General features: G+C 38.7%; 1 protein-coding gene across 22 annotated transcripts in view; it reads right to left on the reverse strand.

Annotated features, from left to right (window-relative positions):
• EYA1 (EYA transcriptional coactivator and phosphatase 1) overlaps positions 1–25,000 on the reverse strand; it is a 336,777-nt gene that overhangs the window by 4,629 nt on the left and 307,148 nt on the right. For all 22 annotated transcript variants that reach the window (XR_012416932.1, XM_015454952.4, XM_015454950.4 and 19 more), the window contains 5 exons: positions 15,166–15,224; positions 14,893–15,053; positions 13,820–13,934; positions 13,593–13,714; positions 9,358–9,458 (listed from right to left, as the gene is read on the reverse strand). Coding sequence is in view for 21 of the 22 variants with exons in the window: in XM_015454952.4 (XP_015310438.1) it covers positions 9,358–9,458; positions 13,593–13,714; positions 13,820–13,934; positions 14,893–15,053; positions 15,166–15,224 (558 nt within the window). In the remaining variant the exon portion in view is untranslated. The remainder of the gene's footprint in view (positions 1–9,357; positions 9,459–13,592; positions 13,715–13,819; positions 13,935–14,892; positions 15,054–15,165; positions 15,225–25,000) is intronic.

The raw sequence follows: 25,000 nt of genomic DNA on the forward strand, positions 1-25,000 counted from the left end.
TGTGCAGTGTTGCTATTTAACCACCTACTTGGTATTTATTTTTATATCCTCTTTATTTCTAATTGTTTTTCTTACTAGATTTGCCAATCATTATTGCCCTTCCTCAAAGTTTCTTGTCAACAGATAAAGGGATTAGATAGTATTCCTATGATCTTAAGTACTATTATCTCAGGATGTAACAAAGGATGCTGAAAGCTCTTCAGATAATCATCTAGAAACTTTTAGGACAACCATCTTCATGAAAACATATAAAAATACTTGTGCGAAGTGCAATACCTTTTTTCAGAGCAGGTTCAGTCAAATTATTTTGCACGTCAATTGTCTGAGGTTCCATATGCTCCCCACAGACAAGTTACAACCATTAACAATGCAAATCTAAAAACTATCGGTGCAATCAGAATCCTGCACTGAAGAATGCCATGACTCTCAGAGAAATCGAAAAAAGAACTGAAAAAAAAATCCAGCTAATTCTTTGGTACATAAAGTATAAAGTGGGCATTTAATTTCATAGTAAACAAAGGACTGGTTCAATGGCTGTGTGTCTCATCTGTACATGTGTGTGGGTTGATGCCAGCTAGAGAACGCTTATGTTTTTCTTTTAAACCATACTCAACACTATCTGGAAAGGTGAGATAATCCACAAACAACCCTAGTTGGCTTGTTTACTGGCACTAAAATACGAATGGCTTTAGTCTTCCTGTAGAGAGTATTAGTAAGAACCATCTGGTCAAGCAGCACCCTGAAATGAGGTCAAAGGATGAAACTTCCTTACAGACAACTCATCACAATGCAGTGGGGATGGGCCATTTATGTGGGCAGAAGTGCCAAAGGTTCTACAATGAAAACTTTGCAAATCTTAGGCGTACATGAAAGAAAACTGGTAGACTCTGGGGACACTCCACCCACAAGGATAGCAACTCTATCCTCTGCACTCTTTCATGGCGTGCAGGGTAGTGATGTCGGCTGTAGTTAGCAGTTTCATTCTCACAAAAATAGTGGTCTTCCTTAAGACATGAACATTTTATATTAAGTGAATGACTATAAGAAGACTGAGTCTAGAGGAGAGGTGGTGTCAAACTCCTGTTAACAATCAGAACTAATACTGCACAATGGTAATATTTTCCCTAAGTATGTACCAATGTGAAGATTTTATGCATTTATAAAAAGCTTCTCAGGACAACTGGATACAAAGTAAACTTTTTTTTCTTTTGCATCAATGTTTAGCCACTAGAAAAAACATTTCTTCTGTGAAATCAGAGAGAAATGGTGGCAAAAGAGGAAAAGAAAAATACATGCTAGAATGAGGAGGCCCGGGTTATATTCTCAACTTTGACATTAGCTCTGTGACCTTCAATTATGGCACAGTCTGCCTGAACCCCTAGTTTCTTTATAACATGAGGGTTTAGGGAAAATGACTCAGGGTTGCTTCTAGGTCAAAGAAAGTCTGTGACTTTATTATCAAAACAAAGTCTTTTACATGGATAGCAATGTAGCTACAGTAGATATGTCATACACACAACACATATATCCCCAATGCCAAGAGCTGACCAGCAGGCAAGCTATATCTGATGAAACAATTTTATTACAATATAAGGCAATGAGGGATTAAGAATTAAAAAGATAAATTCAGACAGAAGAGAACTCAGTTGTGACCTGGGCTAAGGTAAGGATAAGCTGAGCTTGAGCTGAATTTGAAGAATGGGCAAAGCTGGAGAGGTGGAGGGGAAGTGGATAGGGTTCCCAGTTAGGAGGAGTAATTGGCCTGTGGGGGATAGGGCTGGACTGGTGTGTAAAATCATAGAGATGTTAAGGAGGTTAGTCAAGGTAGCAGCACTTGGAATATTTAACTAAGGAGTTTAGACTTTTATCTTGTAAATGGAAGAGGCGAGAGGCTAACACTTCCTCAGGGCCAAGAGACACAAAAAGGTGGGGGTATTTTAAGCAATTTAGGGCAGCAGTTGGGGAAGGATGGACTAAAGATGTTTCTGGCTGGTAGCAGAGAAACTAGGTAGAATTACAGTAGAAATGGAGTGGGTGTAATAGATGCAAGACATATTGTGAAGAGAGAGTTCATGTGACTCGGTGGTGGGTGGGAATTAACCCCAAATCATGTCTGAGTGGGCCAACTGGTTTGGGATAGCTGAATTCATTTGCTTGTATTCAGACATTCAGATGGGCAGAACATGGGATACTTACACGGAGATACTCTCGCAGGTTGCTGAAGCCCTGGGACTAAAAACAGAGCTACCCACAAATCTTAACAGAAATGACAGCTGGAACTGCAACATGCATATGATTCGTTTATCAAGATTAGGCATATATTGAGAGAAGTAGGTATCAGGGCCTAAAATTAGCACATGCTTTTGTGTCTCCAGAACCAAAATTTTGCCTGATGGGAAAACAATGACACATCCTTCCTGTTCTTCTTGCCTACTGGAGCAACTTCAAAAATCTCCTTCCTCCATCCTTCCTCATCTGATATTTAGCATTTATACCTTTAGACTACATATAACATCAACCATATAAAAAGCTGGGTATGTGGATACACATATGTAAATAGAATTTTCCTGAATTATTAAAAATGTGTTAATTACAATGTTTCAAAGTTTTTAAAGCTATACCCTCTGACTTAAGTATTACAGTTTTAGGAATTTATCCTACAGATGCACTTGCACATGCATGAACTGTAGAACTGTTTGGAATAGTAAATACTGGAAACCACCTAAATGCTCACCCCAGGGGACTGGTTAAATAGCACATCCACATAATGGAATACCGATGCAGTCACTTAAAAGCATTAGAGATGCAAAGCTTCATGTACTGATACAGAATAACTGCCAGGATGGATTAAGTGAAAAAGCAGGTATGCAAAAAAGTATGTACTTCTCATTTCTGTAAAAAAAATACTTATTTGTGCTTTCATATGCACATGTCGTATTTAGAAAGTTTTGCAGATGGAGGTAAAAATACTTTTCAAATTGTAAATAAAGATATCAAGGGAGAACTTATTATGAAACTTATTGTACAACTATTGCTCTTTTATTTATATATCTCCTTCCCCTCTAGATGTAAGTATGCTCTTTAAGGACGAAGATGAAATCCAATTCAAAGCCTGGCATATAGTAAGTGATTAACTATAAATGAATTTATGACTTTACAAAAATAACATTCACTGCACTTGGTGTTTATAACCTTGATGACCCACTTAAACTAAAAACAAAAAATTGCTTTACAAATGTTATTTTATAAAAGTGGCTTGTATTTTTCTCCTAAATAAGCTTGAAATTGGGTTCTGTTAATCAGGTTCTCAGCTTCATCTTGGATTTCAGCAAGTTTTAGAATGCACATATAAAATGAACATATTTAATGAAGCCTTTGTCATTGTGCAGAATAATGGATGCTTGCCATTTTTTTTCTCCCTTCGCCATTAACAAGATATTTGTTTTAAATAGTTATCTGAAAATAGTTAATTTATTAGCAAGGCCACTTTTACTAATCTAGAAGTGAAAACTAGATGTCAATGTACAGGAGACTATTTCCTACATTGTTTTAAAACAATCATACCTAGGTCTAATCATTTTCTCTCAAGCCATGCTGCATTAGGGAAACAAATAATTTACGGTAAAAAAGAACAGCTGGTAGATTTTGACAACAAAAGGCATACGTCAAAGGAAGACTTCCATAGGTAGAGACTTCCCACAATCTTTCTAAGAACAAAGAGGCACTCACACAAACTCTTGCAAGAGATCCTTTTAAAATGAGGTTGTTCTTTTACGAAACAAAGGTATTTCTAACTTCTTCTCTTTGAAGGAGGTACTTTTTATGATACAAATTATAGAGTTAGATTAAATTACTGATGAAAGCCCTTGGACTACACTGGCAAAGAGAATAAGGATGACAGAATAGATTTCAACTGACCATTAACCAAATAGGCAACTGGCAGATTTACTTACTGGGTTTTGTTTCTGTGCTTTAAACAAAGTAACAATCTCTAGTAAAAGAACATTATTTAAGGAGATGACAGATCTCTACAGGGAAAAGAAGAGCATGTTGTATTAGATTTTGAAGGACACAGGAAACTAAGAGAGACAAGCTACATAGTTAAAATCAATTTTGAAGCAATGTGAAATGTTTTGATTTGGCAAAACATTTTAGTGCTCAAATGTGCAGAACTTCATTGGTTTGCTATTAATTTTATTTAATAAACTAAATTGCTCAGGAGCTAAAGCACATATCAGAATTACGTGTTTTAAAAAATTTAATCATGAATGTAAAATTAGGGGAAAGAAGACACTTATATAGTTATATCTAACTCCCCCAAAAAAAGAAGAATTGCATTTTACTCTAACTTTTTGAAAAACTATGTAAATTCTTTTTTTGTAAGTCAAGTCATATTTATGATATATAAATGTAGTTTATAGTCTGAAGAAACTTTTGTTTTTAAACAGGGTCTCAATCTGTCGCCCAGGCTGGAGTGCAGTGGTGCCATCACAGCTCACTGTAGCTTTGACATCCGAGGCTCAGGTGATCCTCACACCTCAGCCTCTCGAGTAGCTGGGGCTACAGGCAGCACCACTATGCTGGGCTAATTTTTGTACTTTTTGTAGAGATAGGTTTCACCATGTTGCCCAGGCTGGTCTCGAACTCCTGGGCTCAAGTGAGCCACCTGTCTCAGCCTCCCAAAGTGCTGGGATTACAAGTGTGAGCCACCACTCTCAGACTGCAGAAACTTTTTGCGAAATCTCACAGTCAGAGGAAATAACTGAGTTCAAATCCTAATTTAGCTACTTTCTAGCTGTGTGATTTTGGCTGAATTATTCACTCTTACAGTGCCTCAGTTTTCTCATCTGTAAAATAGGTCTAAGGATTCCTTCATAGGATTATGAGGATTTAATGAGAAAAATGGATGGGAAGGCCTAAAAGAGGGACTGGGATAAAATAAGGGCTTTATAATTGGTAGCATTTTTTTCTTTGGGACAGGATCTCATTCTGTCATCCCAGCTGGAGTGCAGTGGCATGAGTTCGGCTAACTGCAATCTTGACCTCCCGGGCTCGAGTGATTCTCCCACCTCAGCCTCCTGAGTAGCTGGGACTACAGGCACCCACCACCATGCTCGGGTAATTTTTATATCTTTTGTAAAGACAGGGTTTTGCCACGTTGCCCCAGTTGGTCTCAAACTCCTGAGCTGAAGTGATCCACCCACCCTGGCCTCGCAAAGTGCTGGGATTACATGTGTGAGCCTGGCCTTGGTAGCAATTTTTGTTACTTACTACTATTATTAATCCTACAGCATAGAAAGCCATCTCTTAGTTTCTTTAGCTTGAGTTTTTGTATGTAGTTTTAAAAATGAGATATTGTTGAACTGTAGAGAGCTTCTCCTCTTAAATTATTTCCTGTAGGTTAAATATTAAGTATTCTCTCCTTCTGTGTAGCACTCCACTTTAAAGATACTCATTATCTTTTGCAAATGATTAGATCCTTGTCTCTTAACTCATACACAAGGACGACTATTTATATACTAGTTAACCTGTCTCCTTCAATAAAGTTAGAAAATAAGAAAGTAATGTTCAACATCTCACTCTAAGTTGTAAATTGATGATGTCTGAATCTTTTACAAGATTATCAGAAATTTAGATATTGTGAAAAATTAGTCCATTTTACACATTCACACAGGCAGTTCTCAAGGTACAAAGAGTGGTTTACAGCAGATATTTTTGGGCTCTTATCACATATAGTCATCCATGAAATAAAAATGGAAAGCGAGGAGGACTCATTTGGTCAAAAAATTCACAGTATGTTTTCTGCAGGTGGCTGCCTAATTTCTTTTTTGTGTGTTCCCTATATTAAAAAAAAAGACATGTCCAAAGATAAACAGTAGAAACAGTCTTTTTTAAAGCATTCTATGTTTAATTTTATTCTGTAATTATTGATTGGTTGTTGAGAAAACACAAATATCAGAGTTTATTATCAGAGTGATCTAGGAAAGAAGGTAAAAAAAAAAAAAAAGAAGAGAAGGATTTTCCAAATAATTGTAATAGAATACTTTTGTACAAAGAAGGATTTTCCAAATAATTGTAATAGAATACTTCTGTACACCTTATAATCTATTCTTTGGTACTGTTGTAAATGAATTGTACCAGCATTTGAATTTTGTTTTATTGGGTTGTTCCTACTGCCATCACCAACATTCAATGTGTATTAAATTAGTATTAAAACTTTATAATATACATGGAAGTAATTGGAAACCCTCTAAAGACTATGAGTCAGTGAGGCAAACATTTAGGAACTGTCTATAGATTTAAAAATTAAATGATAAACCTCACTCTGTTTCCAGTAAAATTAAAAATTAACTAAAACTGACCGGGCACAGTGGCTCATGCCTGTAATCCTAGCACTTTGGGAGGCAGAGGAAGGTGGATCACTTAAGGTCGGGAGTGAAACCCTGTCTCTACTAAAAATACAAAAATTAGCCAGGAATCATGGCACATGCCTGTAATCCTAGCTACGCAGGAGACTGAGGCAGGAGAATCACTTGAACCTAGGAGGTGGAGGTTGCAGTGAGCCGAGATTGCGCCATTGCATTCCAGCCTGGGTGACAGAGGATGACTTTCTCAAAACAAAACAACAACAACAACAAAAGCAACCAAAAACGAACCTCAGCCTATTTCCAGTATAAAAATTAACTGAAATCTTTTAACTAAAATGTTTCGTTACATCAGAAATACATAAAATTTTCATGTCCGCTCTACCAAGAAAATGTATTGAGCACCCGTTTGTCAAAGCTGCCAGGATTAGAATCTACCAGGAAGTGTCAGCATTTGCCTAATGTAATGAGTTAATAGGTGCAGCAAACCAACATGGCACATATGTACCTATGTATCAAACCTGTACATTGTGCACATGTACCCAAGAACTTAAAGTATAATAAAAAAAAAAAAGGAAAAACAATCTTAACTGCCCTTCAAAGACAGCAAATACTCGAGTCCTATTAATACTTTCAATTCTAACACCAAACCAAGAATTCCTTTGTTTTTGCCATGTTGTGTTCACTGATGTCAAACTTCTAAGAATTGTAAGTATCAGAAAGGTTTAGGAAGGGACTCACTCACAGAAAGCTTGATAAGATCCAAAGGATTTCACTTGTGTTCCTTGCATTTTAAGTAATCAATTTCATAGGCATCCCTCTCTGCCTACCACAAGCAAGAAAGCCACATTTTGGCAATTTTTGATATTAAACTTTCTGGTGGATACCAGAGGGAGAAGGACCAGCCTGGAGATGGATTCACACCTTGGCCTAGGGCCATACTGGTCAGAGGTGCAAACGTGTTCCATCCCTGCCCTGCTGGCCACTAGGAGGGTCCTCAATAGGAATGGCTTGGGAATTCCAGAGGCTTTCCTAGAAAGAAGATTTGATTCTGGATCTTGGAAAACATTCTCTTTAACTCTCCAGGATTGTGTTTTGGGGATTCTGACTTAGTCTGGGAAAGGTTTTATTTTATAAAGACAGCCCAGAGGGGTAACAGAGGCACCCAATGATGCTAGTGTTGGTCATCGGTGAAGTGGGAAGATTAGAACTATGGCTTAAATGGCAAATGCTGCTTCACATTGAGCATGAGGAGACCTGAAGTCATGTGTGGATTTCCACCAGCACCAACCAGATTCACACAAGTTTGTGACTGAGATACATTCTTTATCTATGGGTATTTATGAAATTATCTAGTTATAAAATTAGGGTCAGTGATTATGCATTTGGTGGCACTCAGAGGCACTGAAGGTAAACTAGGCCATCTTCAGAGCCTGTAGGAAGGTTGGCCATGTATCATACTTAGGCTCAGTGCTGCATCTGTAATCTGGTGACCTTATATGCTATTTCTGGTATATGCTGAAATATTCCAGAAGGGCTGAAATACTATATCATTTATGGAAATATACATGGATTCCTATGAGTGAGTGTGTAAGGAAGGGAATGGAAAATTATGCTGTTGGTTAATCCCATAAAATATTTAATTGTTCTTCAATTCAAGAAACATTTACAGAGTACAACTATGACAAGATTTAGGGAGTTACAAAAAAATTTGAAGACTGTCTCAACAAACCAAGCAAAATAAGATCCCTGAATCTGCAAAGCTCACATTTTTTTTTGCTGAAACAGGCACATAAACAATAACAATAGCTACCATTTGTTGTGTACTTTATACATATCTATATTAATGGAGTTATATATCTTAACTAAATCTAATCCTCAAAATAGCCCAATGAGCTAAGTGCTATTACTATCCCATTTATAGACCAAAAAAAGGGAAATGGATAAGAACTTGTTCAGAGTCACAGGAAGGGTAAATGGCAGGGTCATAATTCAAACTCATGCTGTCTGGCTGAAGAATCCAAGCTATCTACCACTGTAGCTCCTTCAGTTAAAATCTAAGGGAGCATGACTATAATTGATTTCTTAAAAACAGAATAGAAAAGGTAGTACATGAATTGAATTTTGCAAATGAATAAGACAATGACAGAAGGGCATTAGGGAAAAGATTCCAAGGAGAGACAACAGGAAGGAAAAGCTATTTGGCATGGTCAAGGAAAGCTGAGTGGACTGACATGACTACAGTGTAAGGTATGGGAGGGAGACAGATCAGAAAGGCAGGCTGTAACCAGACTGTGGAGACCCTCAGTGTCAGGCTAAGGAAGGTGGCCCTTGGCTTTTAAAAATGCAATGAGAGGCACAACGAGAAAGCTTTTGCTCAGAGAAATGATAGAATTTCACCTGCAGAGATTCAGAAGAATGTAATGAAGTGTAATGGGAAAAGTGGGAGTCAAGAGATTTATACTTGGGTCCACTCCCTTCCCCCTGCCCGGAGAGAGACAGGTAGGACCTCATGATATAAAGAAGACATCGAGTCCTCTGGGGCAGCAGATAGTTTTATCTTCCAACTCAGCTTTGACCAACTGGTAGAGGCTTTCTGAAGGATGTTTGCAAGGTTCTTAGGCTGCGTCCAGGCTCAGGTAACAAGGTTTGAACCACCTGGCATGTCTGCCATGGGTACAGAGAAGGTCCTGCTGGCACGTGTGTTATCTCTGCTCTGGATGACAGCTACACCACTAACAACACTTCAGTTCTGCTCCCAAAGTCTACCTTCTATGAACACTACTAGTGGCTCTTGAGTTTGTGCACACTACTGTTCAAAAGGATCACTCCATATTTATTGAATTCTACTTTACCCTGTTCAGTGCTTAGAGTACTGCACATATTCATCGTATGTTTCACTGAAATGGAACCTGTTTAAATAATCCAGTTATGAGAATCCTGAGGACTGAAAAAACAGATGAGACAAGATGCCCCATCTAGGAATGCTCACCTTTTTTGCTCCTTGTTCTTCTTCTACACCATCTCCTATAACAACATACACCACTTTTCTTCCAAACCTTTGAATTATCCTCTCGAAACAGCTTTCTTTTCCTAGTGAACAAAAATAAGTCATAGAAAATGTGAAGTTTGGGTAACCTAATGTGATAGTGCTTGAAGTTTCTGTATAAAATGCTTTCTTCATGCTCTGATTCGACTGTCCCACTTGTGCCTCTAGGAGGAGTGCTTTTTATGCCACTTTGGTTGTATGTGCCACAGCACAATGAATTACAAAGTAAATTAATTAACAGTGTGGCATCCTGTCCTTTGAAAACTGATAGTTAAATACTCTCTTCCCAAGGACTCTTTTATTAAAAAATGGGATCTAGTCAATCACAGCATTGCAGTTGGGGTGGTGGGGAAAGTACTGTTTTGCAGTGGGACGTCTTTTTCCCCCATATATAAGCTGAACTCCAGCATCGGCAATTCTGGCAACATATTTTAACTTGATTAAAAAAATTTTTTTTCTATATCAAACTCTGAAAATATCTGATCCAAAGACTAGTGAGAATGATAAAAAATAACTGGACTTGTTTTTGTTCTAGCAGGAAAACACAAACATTGGAATTAGCATATTCCTTCATTTGCAGGTTGAATTAAAGACCCTGAAAGCCTGATGTAGTCTTGTAAAACTCCTTCTGAAATAAATGTCAGATAATTTGGGGTAGTACAGCAAGATGGTACCTGCCTTACCCAGGCATCTAATGTTCAATGAAGCACTTTCCTGGAGGAAAACTGGAATAAAGGTAATAGAATACCCTTATCTGTCTATTATCTTTCCCATGTCATGACTTAGTTTGGGCTCCTGTGGCGGCTACACTGTCAGCACATCCCTGCGGTTAATGCAAGCATTGTTTCTTCTCAGAGAAGAGACTGGTGTTCCAAGTCTTGGACTGCCAATAGGGTCATTTTAATGGACAATGGGACAGTTTATAGTTTTCAAATGTGAATGGCTGAGCAAAGCCTGCACCTCTTTCAAATAAGGATCAGATATACACATGAACAAATTGCTTGTTTGCTTAAACAAATGTCTGCTTTATATTTGTATTTTGCACTAAAATCTCTAGTTTGCATCTGACACAATGAAATAGAGCTAGCCTTATTCAAAGGATGCAATTTAAATGCCTCTTTAGTTGTCCACTAAACTGTGAAATATTAAATCACTTTAAGAAACAAATACAAAGCACAGTTTTCACTGCAAAAATATATGACCAAAAACTTCGATGTCATGAAACTTTTTCCCCTCCTTACAGGGAAATGCTTATGTGTTTTTGCAAACTTCCCTCTTGTGGAAAAAGGAAGGTAAATTCAATGTAATTTAAAGGTGAAGTTGTGGTAGACAAAAATATCCTTGCCTATATACGATCTTCTATTGGGTTCATTGTCAATTTGGGGTCATGTAGAAATTTTTCACAATAGAGGTTAAGAAAATGAAGCTTAGATTTTAGAAGTTAACTATTAGTTTTATATGAAGTATTCATTTTGATGAGTCAATTTTGTCTGAAAGGTCATCATGGCTCTGCCAACTGAGATACCAGTCATCTCCTCCTATGACTTTAGCATTTTGCCTACAATAAAAATTACTGGGGCCAGGCACAGTAGCTCACACCTGTAATCCCAGCACTTTGGAAGGCCAAGGCAGATCACCTGAGGTCAGGAGTTTGAGACCAGCCTGGCTAACATGGAGAAACCCCGTCTCTACTAAAAATACAAAAATTAGCTGGACGTAGTGGTGTGTGCCTGTAATCCCAGCTACTCGGGGAGGCTGAGGCAGGAGAATCACTTGAACCCAGGAGGCAGAGGTTGCAAAACAGGCTGAGATTGTGCCACTGCACTCCAGCCTAGGTGACAGAATAAGACTCCATGTCAAAAGAAAAAAAAATTGCTGGGTTTTCTGCATTCATCCCCACATATATCTTATTTGATGGTGAAATCCTACTTCTATCACCACATATTTTTTATTCTGTATTGAAAAAAATTAAAGCTTAATATTTTAAACAAAATGCCCATTAAAAAAATGCATACTGGATTGTAATTTCCTATTATATTATCATTTTCAAATTATTTGGGATTAAACTTCAATGCACATGCTATGTAATACACTATTCCTACTTTCTGAGAAGCTAGGCTACCCGCTTCAGTACTATGGGCTGCTTTGGCATTTGTTCCAACTTTCATGTGCTGATAAACCTTTTCCACAATCCCTGTTTACGACACAATATAATTCCTCTTAATTGATATAGATGAAAATAGAATTAACATGTGACTTAAACTGTTTGCTATTTTTATGGAACATGAAAGCACATAAAAGTTCTGGTTATAATAGGCTACTAGGAATTTTATTCTATTTGATATATTTCTTGCTTTTTGATAGGTATTTTCCAACAATTTGTTCTTGGTCCTTCTTGGGAAGCATCAGTTGTTCTCAAACTCCAGATATGTATTTCTAACTTGAAAGGTTAGCCTGGATGAATCCCATCAGCACCCTGCTGAGTGTGTCTTCCTGCCATTGACTGAAGACCCCATCGGGTCTCTTCCAACTCAACACTGATAAAAATCAAACCTGATTTCCCCATCAGTTAATTGTGCCACTGTTGACCCGGGTGCCTACAAGAAATCTTGTGTCAGCCTTCTTCAAAATAAATGGCCATTCATGCAGCCATTCATTCAACAAATTCATCTCTACATTTATTGAGTACCTACTGTGTGCTGGGTGTTACAGCTATTATGATGAGCAAGAGAGACAAACCCAGTCCTCAAGATTATTACAGTATGACGGGGAAGTCATACTATGAACAAATAATTATAAAAGTAGTTTTTTAGTAATCATTTAGTAAATGCTTTGAAGGAGAAGCACAGGAAGTGTAAAAGTGCGGGCAAATGGAAGTTAGACCTACAGGGATTCCATTTTTGCCCCTTTTTATTATATGGAGTTGAGCAGCCAAAGACAGCCTTCTTGCCACCTGCTAGAATGCTCATACTCCTTCCCCTGGACTAAAATAACATTCATCTCCTTAGGGTGATATACAAGGTCATTCATGGTGATATACAAGGCCATTCATGCCTAGACTCAAGTATACCTTTTCAGCTTTGGCTTCTAATGAGCACTGCACACTAGCTACCCAGGGCCACTCACAAGTCCCTCAGCAGGGAACACATTTTAATTTCTCTGTCCATTTGCATTGTTCTCACTAGCCCATCTACCTGTTGAACTCTTACTTGCTCTTCTATACCCAGCTCAAACGTCATTTCTTCCCTTTAGCTTTCATAGACACTCTGCCTCTTCCTGAGTGGGAGTGAATGCTTCCTCAGCCATGTGCACATTTAAGCACTTAGCAGCAGTAGGACCCTGTAAGATACAGCAAGGAGTCTAGACCTTGGAATCAGAGAAACATGAGGCTTGAGGCTTGGGTTTGTGAGCTACTGACTACAACAATTTACTTAAGTCTCTGAGCTTTAGTTTCCTCATTTGAAAAATGGAAAGATTATAAAAATTGACTTTAAAATGCTTAGTACAGTTCAGGGCATCTAGTAGATAACGAAAAAATGCTCCTTTGCATTCTCTTGTATCATATTGGATTGTCATTATGTAACTGTCTGCTTCCCTTGAGAACAAGAACCATGTCTTTTTTTATCCCTATGTTGATTCTGCCTTGATTTATATTCTAACTAAATTTCATAAGTCTTTTCCTCCCAAATATATTTCTTTCATGCAAGAAGCTTTTAAATCTCCCCAACAAAAATGGAAACTCAATTGATTATACGTATTGAATTAAAAACAAAAATATTTCTAGTAATAAAGAAATCTGTTATTAGAGTTGTTTCATTTCTACTTTGTATAATTTTATCTTGCTGTTTGTTTTAACTTAGAAAATCAGATATTTTTGTTAATGTTGCCTAGAAGGATACAAATATGATAATAATCCAGAATCAATGCTGTTACTCTACGTAAAATGACCTTGTCTTAACATTAGCCAGTCAAGGAAAATTTTGTGACTTCAGCTACATGTATTATGCTTTATGTTTCTCTCATGTCTAAATCCAGTTTTGCAAATTGGTTAAATTATTCCTGCATTTTTTTTTTTGACCTATGTAGCATTCTGGAAAAAAAGTTTCATTTATTGCCTTTCATTACCCTGAAGGAAAAGAGCCGATTATTAAAAAGGAAAAAAAAAAAAAAAAGCTCACCTATTTTAGTTGCACTGTAAATATTTTCTATAGGAAATACAATTCCTAATCCATATAGCAGGACTTTCGCCAGTGCTGGGATGAGCTGAGTAGTTGTTACTAAAATATTCACACAGTTTGTCCTGTGAGAACAGAAAGAAAAAAAAGACTGTTGAAAAATAAATCTCCAAAATGAACAAGCATGAGCATTGCCCATTTCCTGGCAAAGGCCCTGCAGAGAGCCTCACCGTGAGTGAATGAGCGAGAGTGCTTTCAGGGCCAGTGTCAACCAGGAGTCGGTCAGGGCTTCAATTTCGGCCCTCAACTGCAGCCAGGCTTCCCTCTTAGCTGGACCAAGCAGACCTGAGGATTTAAAAGCACATGATGAACTACTTCCTTACCAACATATTTCTTTGACTTTACAAATAATTAACATTTAAAGAGTACTGTGAATACTAGCCTCAAGCTTTATAGTATAAAGTATCTTTCACATAGTATCATTCATTTGACAAGTATTTATTTGGTTTGGTTATAGAAGTCATCTCTTCTTTTTGGGGAACCTACTCTCCCGCACTCCTCTAACTGTAGTTTGGGCAGAGGTGACTCCACCTTCTGGCTCCCAGGGTAGGCGTACAGCATTCGCCTGGCCAGTGGAAGTCAGTCTTGGAACTTTTGCTGAATCTATTAGGAAATAATAGATTCCCTCCCCTCATGGAGGTGCCAAACTACTGGTAGAGTATAAAGCTGGATCTACTGGTGGTCATTTTGCCACGTCTGGGGAGGGACTGATCTAGAAAGGCCTTTATCCAAAGAAAGGCACAGGCTTCCTGGACAGCATCATTTCAGCATCTGCCTATAGCCATATAGGAAACCAACCTCATCCCTAAACTTTTTATTATTAAGTCACTGTATTCCATTTTCATGCTGAAGCCATTATGGACCAAAGCCAAAAGATTCAAACTAATCCAAGTATTTACCTGGTAGAAGGAGATTTACAACCTATCTTGTGATTTGGGCAGAGGTTGCTAATTCTTCGAAGGATGCTAATCCTTCCATGAAAGGACAGCTGAATGTCGGAGAGGTCAAGAAACTTGCCCTAGGTCACATCACAAAGTAACAGAAACAGGACTAGATTAGAATAGCCAGGGCAGCTGGCTCCTGTCCAATATTTCTGTCACTAAATCACAGCAGAATAATGGCCAGTGAGATGAAACTGCCCTAAAAAACCTATTGTATTCAAAGCAGTGTGACACAAAAGTGTACTTTTGGAATTGTATTTAGACTATCTTAACCCGCTGAGATACTGGTGGTAATCACTTGCCTCCAACATTATTTTTGTAGGTGTTGTAGATCTCTTTTACCCGTCTGTAGCGGAAGGCCAACTTTCTCATCCAGTCCACACCGCCCCGTACACCAGTTGCCAAACATAAATTAGCACTGGTTGCTGCAGCAGGAAAGCCATCTGTTCCAAAGTTATACGTGCTATTTAGATGCAAGAAAAGCCCAAAGTTAACCAAACAGAAAGTTCATCTTAATTAGGTAAGTAATTAAACTATAAAAGGGAGATGGTCACTTCACATTCAAGGGTGCTCACCTTAGGTCCTGTCCATTATCATCTGAAGAAACATCATCTATATGGACTTGGTCACATTCCTAAAATGTGATTAAAATGATACATGTCAATTTTTTAAGAGCTCCTAATTTTTTTTGTTTTGTTTTGGAAAAACCACATTTTTTAAAGCACCTTAATTGGAGTGTTTTTCAACTATCTCAATCAGTAGGTGGCAGTCTTGTAAAATTGACATTTTTACCTACTTAGGGTCCTCTCCTATAAGAAAGAAGCAATGTCGTTAAGGACTACTGTTATTCAGCTTCAGAAAACACATTTTTGTGTTTAGAAAGGAAAGTGATTGAAAACAATTAGCATATGTGTTCTATAAACCTCAGGTACCTTAAGCCATCATGCTGCTCAGAGCTGATTCAGTCAGTGCCTAAGCATAACTGAAACCAGACATTTTGGTAAATGTAACATGCTAGAAAAATTAAACCTGATGCTAACTGCCAATGAAATTATGACCTCTGATTGCTGTTGAGCCACACACCAACACAGCCCGAGGCCAGTGTGCTGAGGAGCTCAGACAAAAAATCTGTTACTGGTTTCCATTTATTTGAGAGAAGTGAATTTTATTCTCTTTCTCTCGCTCTGTGTGTGTGTGTGTGTGTGTGTACGTACACATGGGCACGATAAAAACCATGGGAGACTTCAAAACCTAAATAAAAATAATCAAACCATGTGCTTTTTTACTGTTTAGGTTTTTTTTTTTTTTTTTTTTTTTTTTACATTTTTAGTGTTATTTTTAGCGGTTTTACTATTATTACATATTCGTTGGATTTATGAGTTTATTATGGCATGTTATTTTGAACAGATCTCATTTTTAAATCCCAAACTGTGTAAACTACTTAGAATAGGAAGCCATACTTACGGACTAAAGCTCTATTGGACCCAGTTAACGTTTCTGCACCTGTTTGCAGATATATCAGAGCACCCATATATCTTAACCACCGTATCCCCAGACGAATTGTGGGAAGAGCAGGCACTCAATAAACATTGGTTGAATGAATGAAGAAGGCATATTAACCTGGAGGTAGACAAGGACTCTAGTCCAGAAACTTAACACCCCCACTTGGCTGCTTTCATCTTTCAGTCATGTTCCTCTCTTTGCAGTCAGGCTCCAAATACCCTAGAGGCCTTTATTGTACTTATTTCCATTAAAGTTTTAGTTGAAAAATATTATTAAAAGAAATTTCCAGGCACACATCCTGTTTTTTAAAAGGTTCTTTTTGGCTGAAGATATGGTCATGTTTCAGATAGAGTTAATTTTATAAAATCTAGCCCATCTCTCTAGCTCTTAGATTCAACTTCATAACGAAGATGACACTTGGAAAGCACTACAATAATAGAAGGTATATTTTTATGTTGCCGGTTCCTTCTGAACAAACTCTTCTCTCTCCACGGATTTGTGAGGAAGGGAGGAGGAGATAGAAGTGGAAAGAAACTCAAACCAGCTGTTCCTTAACAGAATTAAAATTGTGACCCCCAACCTCTTCTCTAAAGCATCTATTTTCCAGGCAGCCCTCTCCCAGCACGCAGCAAGTTCCAAGGAGGAAAAGACTTTGACCTTGTAACCCTCCCCTGCTCTCCTGAGGTCCATAACCTCAGATAAGAGAAAAGGAAAAGCCAGTCTAGGAGCCCTCACATGCTGACTGTGAATTTAACATTTTAAAAACAGGTCATTCTTGGAAAACATGGTTGGGAACTTCTCATTTATTAATCTTATTTTAGAAGATGAATGATGATTGCTTGTGTTTTCAACAACATACTAAATCGTGAGTAGAAATTTCTGATATTTAACCAGAAATGCAATTTTTATGTTGTTGGTAAACTTCTTTAGAGCATGTGGTTAGCGTTGGGGGTGGGGGGAGAGGGGAAGGCCATAGTGCCATGATGGAGAAATTTTCTCTCTTGGGAGAATGAACAAAAAGGAGGAGGAAGTTGAGGAACTAGTAGAAGAGGAAAATATATGTTCAAAAGAATTTAATTCAAGGAATCAAAACTGACCTGGAATTCCCTGGTTACCTCTGAGGGTGTGAAGAGTTTTTTGAAAAAGCAGGGTGTTAAGACGCTTTTCTTAAACTAATTTAGCTGTAAATCTTCATTACTAACAGAGAAGTCAGTTATCCTCTAATAACTGTTAACGACTCCATTGTTGCTATTGTTCTTCCACATCCTGTATTTGTTTTCTCCTGCCAGCTTCATTTAAAACGTTTTGTTCCCAGGCTGAGGACTTCATTTGAAGTATTGTTCAATCTCTAGCTTAGCTCTTAGTGTCAACACCTTCAAGCTTTTACCTGCAGATAGCAAACTCACTTCACAGTGACTTGATTAAAGCAAGGTTTGGTGTAGTGACAACAAGGAAATCCTCATTCTTTATCAGAATTTTTGTAGAATGATTTTAATTAAAAGAGATTTAAAAATCCAGAGTAATCTCTAAGGGGCCTCATCAGCACCTCCAGGAATGGAAAAAGAAAATCATTAAAATATCTATGTAAAATGTGTCTATGTAATTGTTACTTATTTCACTTAATGAATTGAAAAACACTATATTGGTCAAACTTCAAATACATAAAATACCCACTGAGGGTTCATTATCTGTGTCTTTGTAGGAACTTACAAATAATGGCATAAAATGCCTTGGGAAGCATGTTTTTAAAAAATTGTTTTAAATCTTGAGAAACTATAATATTACTATCTTAATGCTTATTAACAATTTTAATTGCTAAAAGAATAAGGAATATTAAGACACTGCAATATTCCACAGCAGAACTGCACAATGTGTTAACCTGTTGTTAAGTCCATCAGCTCTCAAATGAGAACTGCAGTCTCCTCCCATCAGATATCCTGAAACTCAGCCTCTTCCATGGGGAGAAACTTTCCCATTTCTCAGACACCATCTCTCTAGCTTTTTGTCTTCTTTAGAGCCAAATTTTAGGTTCTCATTTTTGCCTTCTGGACTTGGTTGCTTTTAGTTTCCAAATTTGTTTTAAACCCAGTCAATGAGATAACTGAGGGAGGGTGCAGGGCCTGATTTCAGAGTCCATGGCTTAGGTAGAAGGGGCTCTGGGCACTGGGAACCAACAGCAGCAACCAGGTTTAAAGCTCTCCTGGAAGAATCTGCTGACAAAGACAAAAATGGAAGCTTAATGTATTTCCAGGTGCCAAAATATATTCCTAAAAACCCTAATTTGGTGTTCAACAGGGTACAGAACATAAATAATTCTATGGGAAAATAAGTTTTTATTCCAAAAACCAACTAAACGTGCTGAAAATGAACTTTGGAAATACACAACCAAAATTACGTGATAGACTTTTAAGGTGACGAAATCATTATTGAATCCAAGTCTTGGGACAACATTCACATTTCTAGAGGCCACTCCAGTTCAGCATATTTTATGTGCTAATTTGCAGTGGAAGGGTCTGAGATGCCCAAGGGATCCCTGCTGTGTTTGGGGATCTGGCCTGGGACCTCAGAGAAGACAGAGGTAGTGATTTCAAGGACTCCTGAAAGATTCTGCACTCACAGTGAACTCACGGCTGTCTTAGCTTAGAAAGGTGGCCATTCATGCACATGTCAAATTATTAAGAGGCTGCTGTGTTCCAGGTACTGTTCCAGATGCTAATGATACAGCACTTAATACAACAGAGAAAAGTCCTTACTGCCTTGAAACTAACATTCTAGTGGGAGCGACACACAAACAAAAAAACATGTAAAATGTACATATGCTGGATAGTGGTAAGTGCTAAGGCAACAAAATACAGTATGTGAGGGAGAAATGCAATGCCAAGTGGGTGTGGGGTAAAGAGCCTTCCAGGCAAAGGAAAGAGCAAGTTCAAAGGCCCTGAGGCAGGAGAACCCTGGTGTAAGGAGGTAGGAGGAAGGAGCCAGGAGAGGGCAGAGGAGGGGAAGAATTCCCTGTGCCTGCAGATCCCAGCAATGAGCAGGCTTTGCCAAGGAAGCAGGGGACAAATTATCAGTCCTTGCCCTCAAGGCACTTACACGGTTATGAGGGAAAGAGAGAAGTTAACTAACTACACATGTGATAAGTTAATTAAAATCATGGTAAATCCTGCAGAACTTCTGTAGGATCCAAATGAGCATTGTCCTGCATTCTATTTAGCCAAAGAGAGTTGCAAAAGTCTGAAGAATTAAAATTATATTTTGCTAGATCAGGAGGGACAGCCTGGTCCACCACTTGTCCTTGTGGCTTTTGTGATTGAAGCAATCAAACCGATAAAATGGTGGCCTACTGGAGATGGCTGCTAACAACTGTGGTGACAGGAACAAAACAGCTTTTTGGTCCCAGACTATCCATGCTGGACCTCTACCTTCAAATGGCAGTGGGGTGGGGTGGGGAAGGTACAAAGGAACCCTGAGGGCTTGGTGACCAGGCCTCAGGGAGGTGAGGGGAAGCTTCTTGAAGACATGTTTCTTTCACCCTCAAGTCACAGATGTGAGAACTGATATGAGAGTTGGAAACGGATCAAGACGTGGGAAAAGAGTAATTTTTTGTTAATGGCTTTCCCAAAGGGATGTCAAATTCAGCAACGTGTATGCATAAGGACTCAGAAGCAAGTCGGCAGTAGAGGAATATATAATCAACATTTCTATGTAGCCAATTTTCACATACAGGTAGTTAGGCATGAGCGGGGGCAGGAGAGGGCTCTCCCCCACCCACTAGGAATGTCGGGTGATGGTTTGGTAATATCACATCGTCTCTCTAACAGTGATAAATTGGCAGCCAGTGCCAGGGAGAGGCCGTTTCCTGATGGTCCACACCTGTTGTACTAAGTGTTAACTGAATGCAGGCACCAGGGAGAGGCAATTTCCCCAGGCATGCACATTAAGAGATCTAATGGCAGAGTATGGCCTTCTGGGGGCACTCCACTGGAAAAGGAAAGAAAGCCTCAGATAGGCATGCGTCCAGCTTCCTAAACACACTGCATAGGTTCACTTCCCAAGGGTAAGGGTGGCAATGCGCATGCGGGCAGCCCACCCTAAAGGAAGACACAGGGGAACGGGGCGAGCATATAAAGTCCTAGGTTCAAGGATAACACTGCACTTGACCAAGATGCCTGCTTGGGTGTCTTCCAAGCACAGTTTTCTTTTTTCCTGTTCTAAAGGCTTTTTCAGAAAATTTCCACTCCTGCTCTGAAACTTGCCCCAGTCTCTTTTTCTGCCTCATGCCCCCCAGTTGAATTCTTTCTTCTGAGGACGTAAGAATTGAGGTTGCTCCAGACCATAGGGATTCACTGCTGGTAACTCAGATACCTTCCGCTGGTAACATATATGGTGCCCTGTGACTCAGATATTTGCCACTGGTAACAGTCACATAGCACAGAGAGATTATGTGGAAGAACTAGCGCCAGTGCAAGGCAAAGTTGCGATTATCCTCCACTAGAAAAATGTTACAATCAATTACCAAGCTTGGGTATTGCTGACACATCCAGCCCACTGCTGCCAGCCTGAGGTTGGTCTCTCTTCAGAAGTCCCAAGATACCAGAGATGCATCACCCCTTGATACCTGACTACCAAAGCGCCACATCTTGGCACTTTGTATCCCTTGTAGAGGATATTCTTCCTTCCCCCACAGCAATGGCTTCTGCAGAAGGCATTCCTTACACTTATTGTGGAGTTCCTGCAGAGGCAGGCGCTCAGTTTCTCTCACTTAGACTCCTCATTCTTCAGTTGAATTTATAGTGAAAATGCAATAGTATTTAATGTTACAACTCATTTTACAGATATGAAAAATAAAGATTCAGAAAAGCTAAATAATGTGAGATAAATGCTGCGATGCTTATGTCTTTGACCCTCAACTCGCCATTTCTTCCCAGGCTCAATTTCACACATTGTAGACAACTGCTCACTCTAGACACTGGTCATGACCTAGGTCCTTTGGGCTTCTCGGCTGCTTTGAGCTTAGGGGACTCCAGCTCTGTCTGCCCCACTCTGACCTGTGCTCTGTGTCTGTGGTCCGTCTGGAGCATGGATGTGGGTCCTTCATCCTATAGCACAAGCCCCAACCCTTCATGTCATCAGCAGGCCTTTAAATGACTGGCACGTCAGAGGAAAACGCTCCTGGAGGGAGAGCCACTGTGGTAATTGGGTCTCTGCCAGGCGTGGAGGGTAGAGACTACAACTGTAGGTGGTGGGAGCACAGGTTTTTAGCATGTCACATTGCCACAGCATGTCCTAAGCAGGAGAGCTGAGGACCAGGAAAACAGATTAGGCCACCGTCACAGCAGGGGAAACTGAAAAGAGGGTAGATGGCACCAGAGGTGCGGTGTTGTGCCCGCAGTTATCAGCCTGCAAACCTCTGCTGTTCCACAACGGGATCCTACAAGCATCTTTCAGTAAATACAAAAATTGAAATGACCATGGTTTACCCTCATCAGCCTTCCCCTTATGTGACACCACCTGTGCTTCACAGAGGAGTAAAATAAATAAAATTAGCAGCTTCAGTTACTGCTGGCCCTCAGCTCACAGTCATCTAACTACTCATGGAGCTGGATTATAAAATGCTCACATGGATGGCTGGGGAAACTGCCAACACATGAAGCCCTGAATCCCAGTTCTGGAGTAGGTATAGGGAGTGGGCAGAAAGCCACATGGGGCACGATCTCACAGCCATGCGGCGAATGCCCATTCACTCTTAGAACTCTGGTTGCACTGTTATTCTGCCTTTTTAGTCCCTTCTGTCATTATTCTTGGCATCAAGACTCAAGCTGACCTTTTTCTGATCCATCATCATCTCTGGCCTTCTAGGGCTGGGCCACAGACATGTTCTTTTGGCCCAATCCCCGGGAATAACTCAGATTTTGTACAGAGGCTCATATGCAAAATATTAAGTTATGGCAGAATTTTTCTGCAAATATTTATTCTGCTTTGATACTGTAGTACTTGTACTTTCCCCCCAAGCCTTTCACTTGTACCATAATTATGTAAAAATACACCATACAGTTCAAGCTAGTTTAGGAAAATTAATAAAGAGAATTAAGACAGTTACAATGAGCTTTATTATCTGTGCCAACAAAGTGATGTAATAGCTAGGACACTGATGCTCTATACTTCTGAACATGAAACTTGAAACACAAAGTCAGAGTAAACCTGATGTCCTTGAATAAACAGAGACTCTAGGAAGACTATGAGGCAGTTTGCATGTTGTGAAAGGGAACAATATGAAAAAGTTACCGTGTGTCTTTGAAGAAGTTGAGTTATACAAGCCCAAATCCTGCTGATCAAGGCTATAGTTTCCTCAAAGTTCCAAATTTACCAGGAGGAAACTAGCACCATACTGCCAACTAATTGTTTCAATACTTTCAATACTTTACAAAGCAAAAATGGAAGGATAAAAGTCAGCAGAGAACTAGCTGTTTTCACTGTGTCTTTACATCAGTGTGCTTACTGAGACCAGCCGGAGCTGGCCAAGGCAGAGGAAGTGATCACTGGGTTCTCTGTCCCCTCTTATCCATCATTAAGCAATTACATCCATGGCTCTGACTTCCCTGTTGAGCAATTTAGATACTTGCTTGATACCTTTGACATCTATAGGTCACTAAACAGAAGTATTCCTCTGATTTCTAAACGTGAAAATGTTTATTTCTACATGGGACATGGGTAGTTCTAGTACTTCAGTGACAAACTCACACAAATTGTCTGAAAGCTAATTTTGTCAAGCCATTAGCAGCACTTATAAAAGAATGCATATCTGTCTGTGGACCTATCCATACTACCATCTTTCTCACAGAAAACTAAATTACACAGTTGGCTTTACTGTGTAATTACAGTAAAGTGTTTGAGTTACAAAGGTTTTTAGGGAATGGTATCCATGGTGGTTTTTTGATATAACTTCCAACTCTCAGATATTTTCATAACTAACTAATTTGAAAAACTAAGTAAAATGGGACATCTTCCAAACTTCTCTATGATTTAGAAGTTCTAAGGATGGAGAGGGGTAGTCAAGGAAGAAGGCAATTGATGGGACAGATTTGAAGAAACCGCCTTCCAACTAGCTGACAATTTGATTTGGTACATCAAGTCTAGGCTCCGTGGTAGACATTCTGTCTATGAATTAGTAAATTTGCAGGAACCATGTCTTTACTTGCATGTTTTTCTCTGTAAAGAGGAGACTGCCCAACTGATGTACTGTGTATTTATAGTTACTGATGCAGAACAGCATGATTCCATTCTGCTTTCTAAGGGCATGTCCAAGCCCTCACTGCACTTTCAAATAGATCTCATGGAGAGCTCAAGCGCTGCTAGGCATTCTTCTGCCCAGCTTCACCATCATGGACTCTCTGGAGATGGGGAGGGCATGTGGTTTGTAGCCTCTCCACACTGGCAATCGCTGGCAGACCCTGTCTGTCATCTCTGTCTAGGGTGCACCTGGTGACCTCCTATTTCCCTGGCCTTCCCACCATGATGCTTCCTTGCAGGAAAAAGAAAAAAAAAAAAAAAAAAGGTGCAGATACCTATGGCTAAGGCACAGGCGATAAAATACAAAAGGAGTTTTGAAATTGGCCCCATTCTGTCTGGCAGTTTTGGGAATTGCAAGTTAAGGAATTAAAACATACCTGGACAATGTGTCTTTTAATTCCCACTCTATCTACTCAGAATACTATTGGTGCCAACACACATGTTAAGTCAATATTTAAATATCTGTATGTGTTATGATAGGAATAGGATGACACAACTATACAAGTCAATGGGAAAAGAAAACAATTTCAAATTTCAGAAACCAAAAAGAGGAATTTCAGCATCTATTTTCGAAAGGTAGCAATAAGATACAACTTGTGAACACACATGTGGCATTTACAAACAAAAACAGTGTCTTAATATACTTAATGTTATAATATCCTTTAGAGATTATCTAAGTGAGAGAGATTTTACTAGAATTATGTTTATATTAGCTAGGAGACGTAAGTGCTTGTATTAGAAATACAAGATTTGAATTACAGAAGTTTCAACAAAGGTAAGATATTAGCTATTTTGATCTGATTCTATTTATACTAATATTCATAAACTATTTAGAGAATAAAGTCTTTACTGAAAGTTCCTGAAGATGGTATGTTAAGATAAAAAATAAATTGAAGTGCTTAAGCTATATCTGGCATATGCATAAATAAATATTTGAGATCACTAAGGAAAGGCTTCCAGGACTCCCAAATTTATTAATAACTAGAAGAAAGCATGAACACATGTTTTTCAAAGTTTTGATATTTTCTTATAATATTAATCCCTTTTAAAATGTGCTGATTAAAAAAATAAGACATCATTATATCACTTCAGCGTGTGGCTTATAGAATCTCAAAGGTATCACATGAAGATAGCTCCTTCTTAGTGAGTACAATGTTAATAAATATGATATGTCAGTTTCACTGTGCTTGGAGTTCCTTCTTTCTCACCATGAATGCCTTCTTTACCACATGATATTAAATATATTTGTCTTTATTCACACTTTCAACCTTAGGGTGAGGAAAAGAAAGTCTCACTTAATGAAAGCCAGAAAGAATTGAAAATAAACTTTTAAACAAAATGAGCTTATTTAATCCATTAGCTAATCCATTACCTTTAGAGACCCAGTGTTGAACAGTTTTAATATAAAGATAATTAAAAGATAATTATAGCATATATTACATTTGATCTAATGATATCGATACTTGTAATTTCCTTTGCTTTTTTAAAAGTATACAATAAATACTATCTAGTACAAGATCCATCTTTTATTAAGTTATGTTTTATGCAATAGTAAGAGGTATTTCAATGCATTCTATGTCCCTGCCGCTGATGTTGTACACAAAAGGTTATGCCCAA

Source organism: Macaca fascicularis, chromosome 8 (assembly GCF_037993035.2).
Source record: "Macaca fascicularis isolate 582-1 chromosome 8, T2T-MFA8v1.1".
In the NCBI taxonomy this organism is placed as follows: Eukaryota; Metazoa; Chordata; class Mammalia; order Primates; family Cercopithecidae; genus Macaca; species Macaca fascicularis.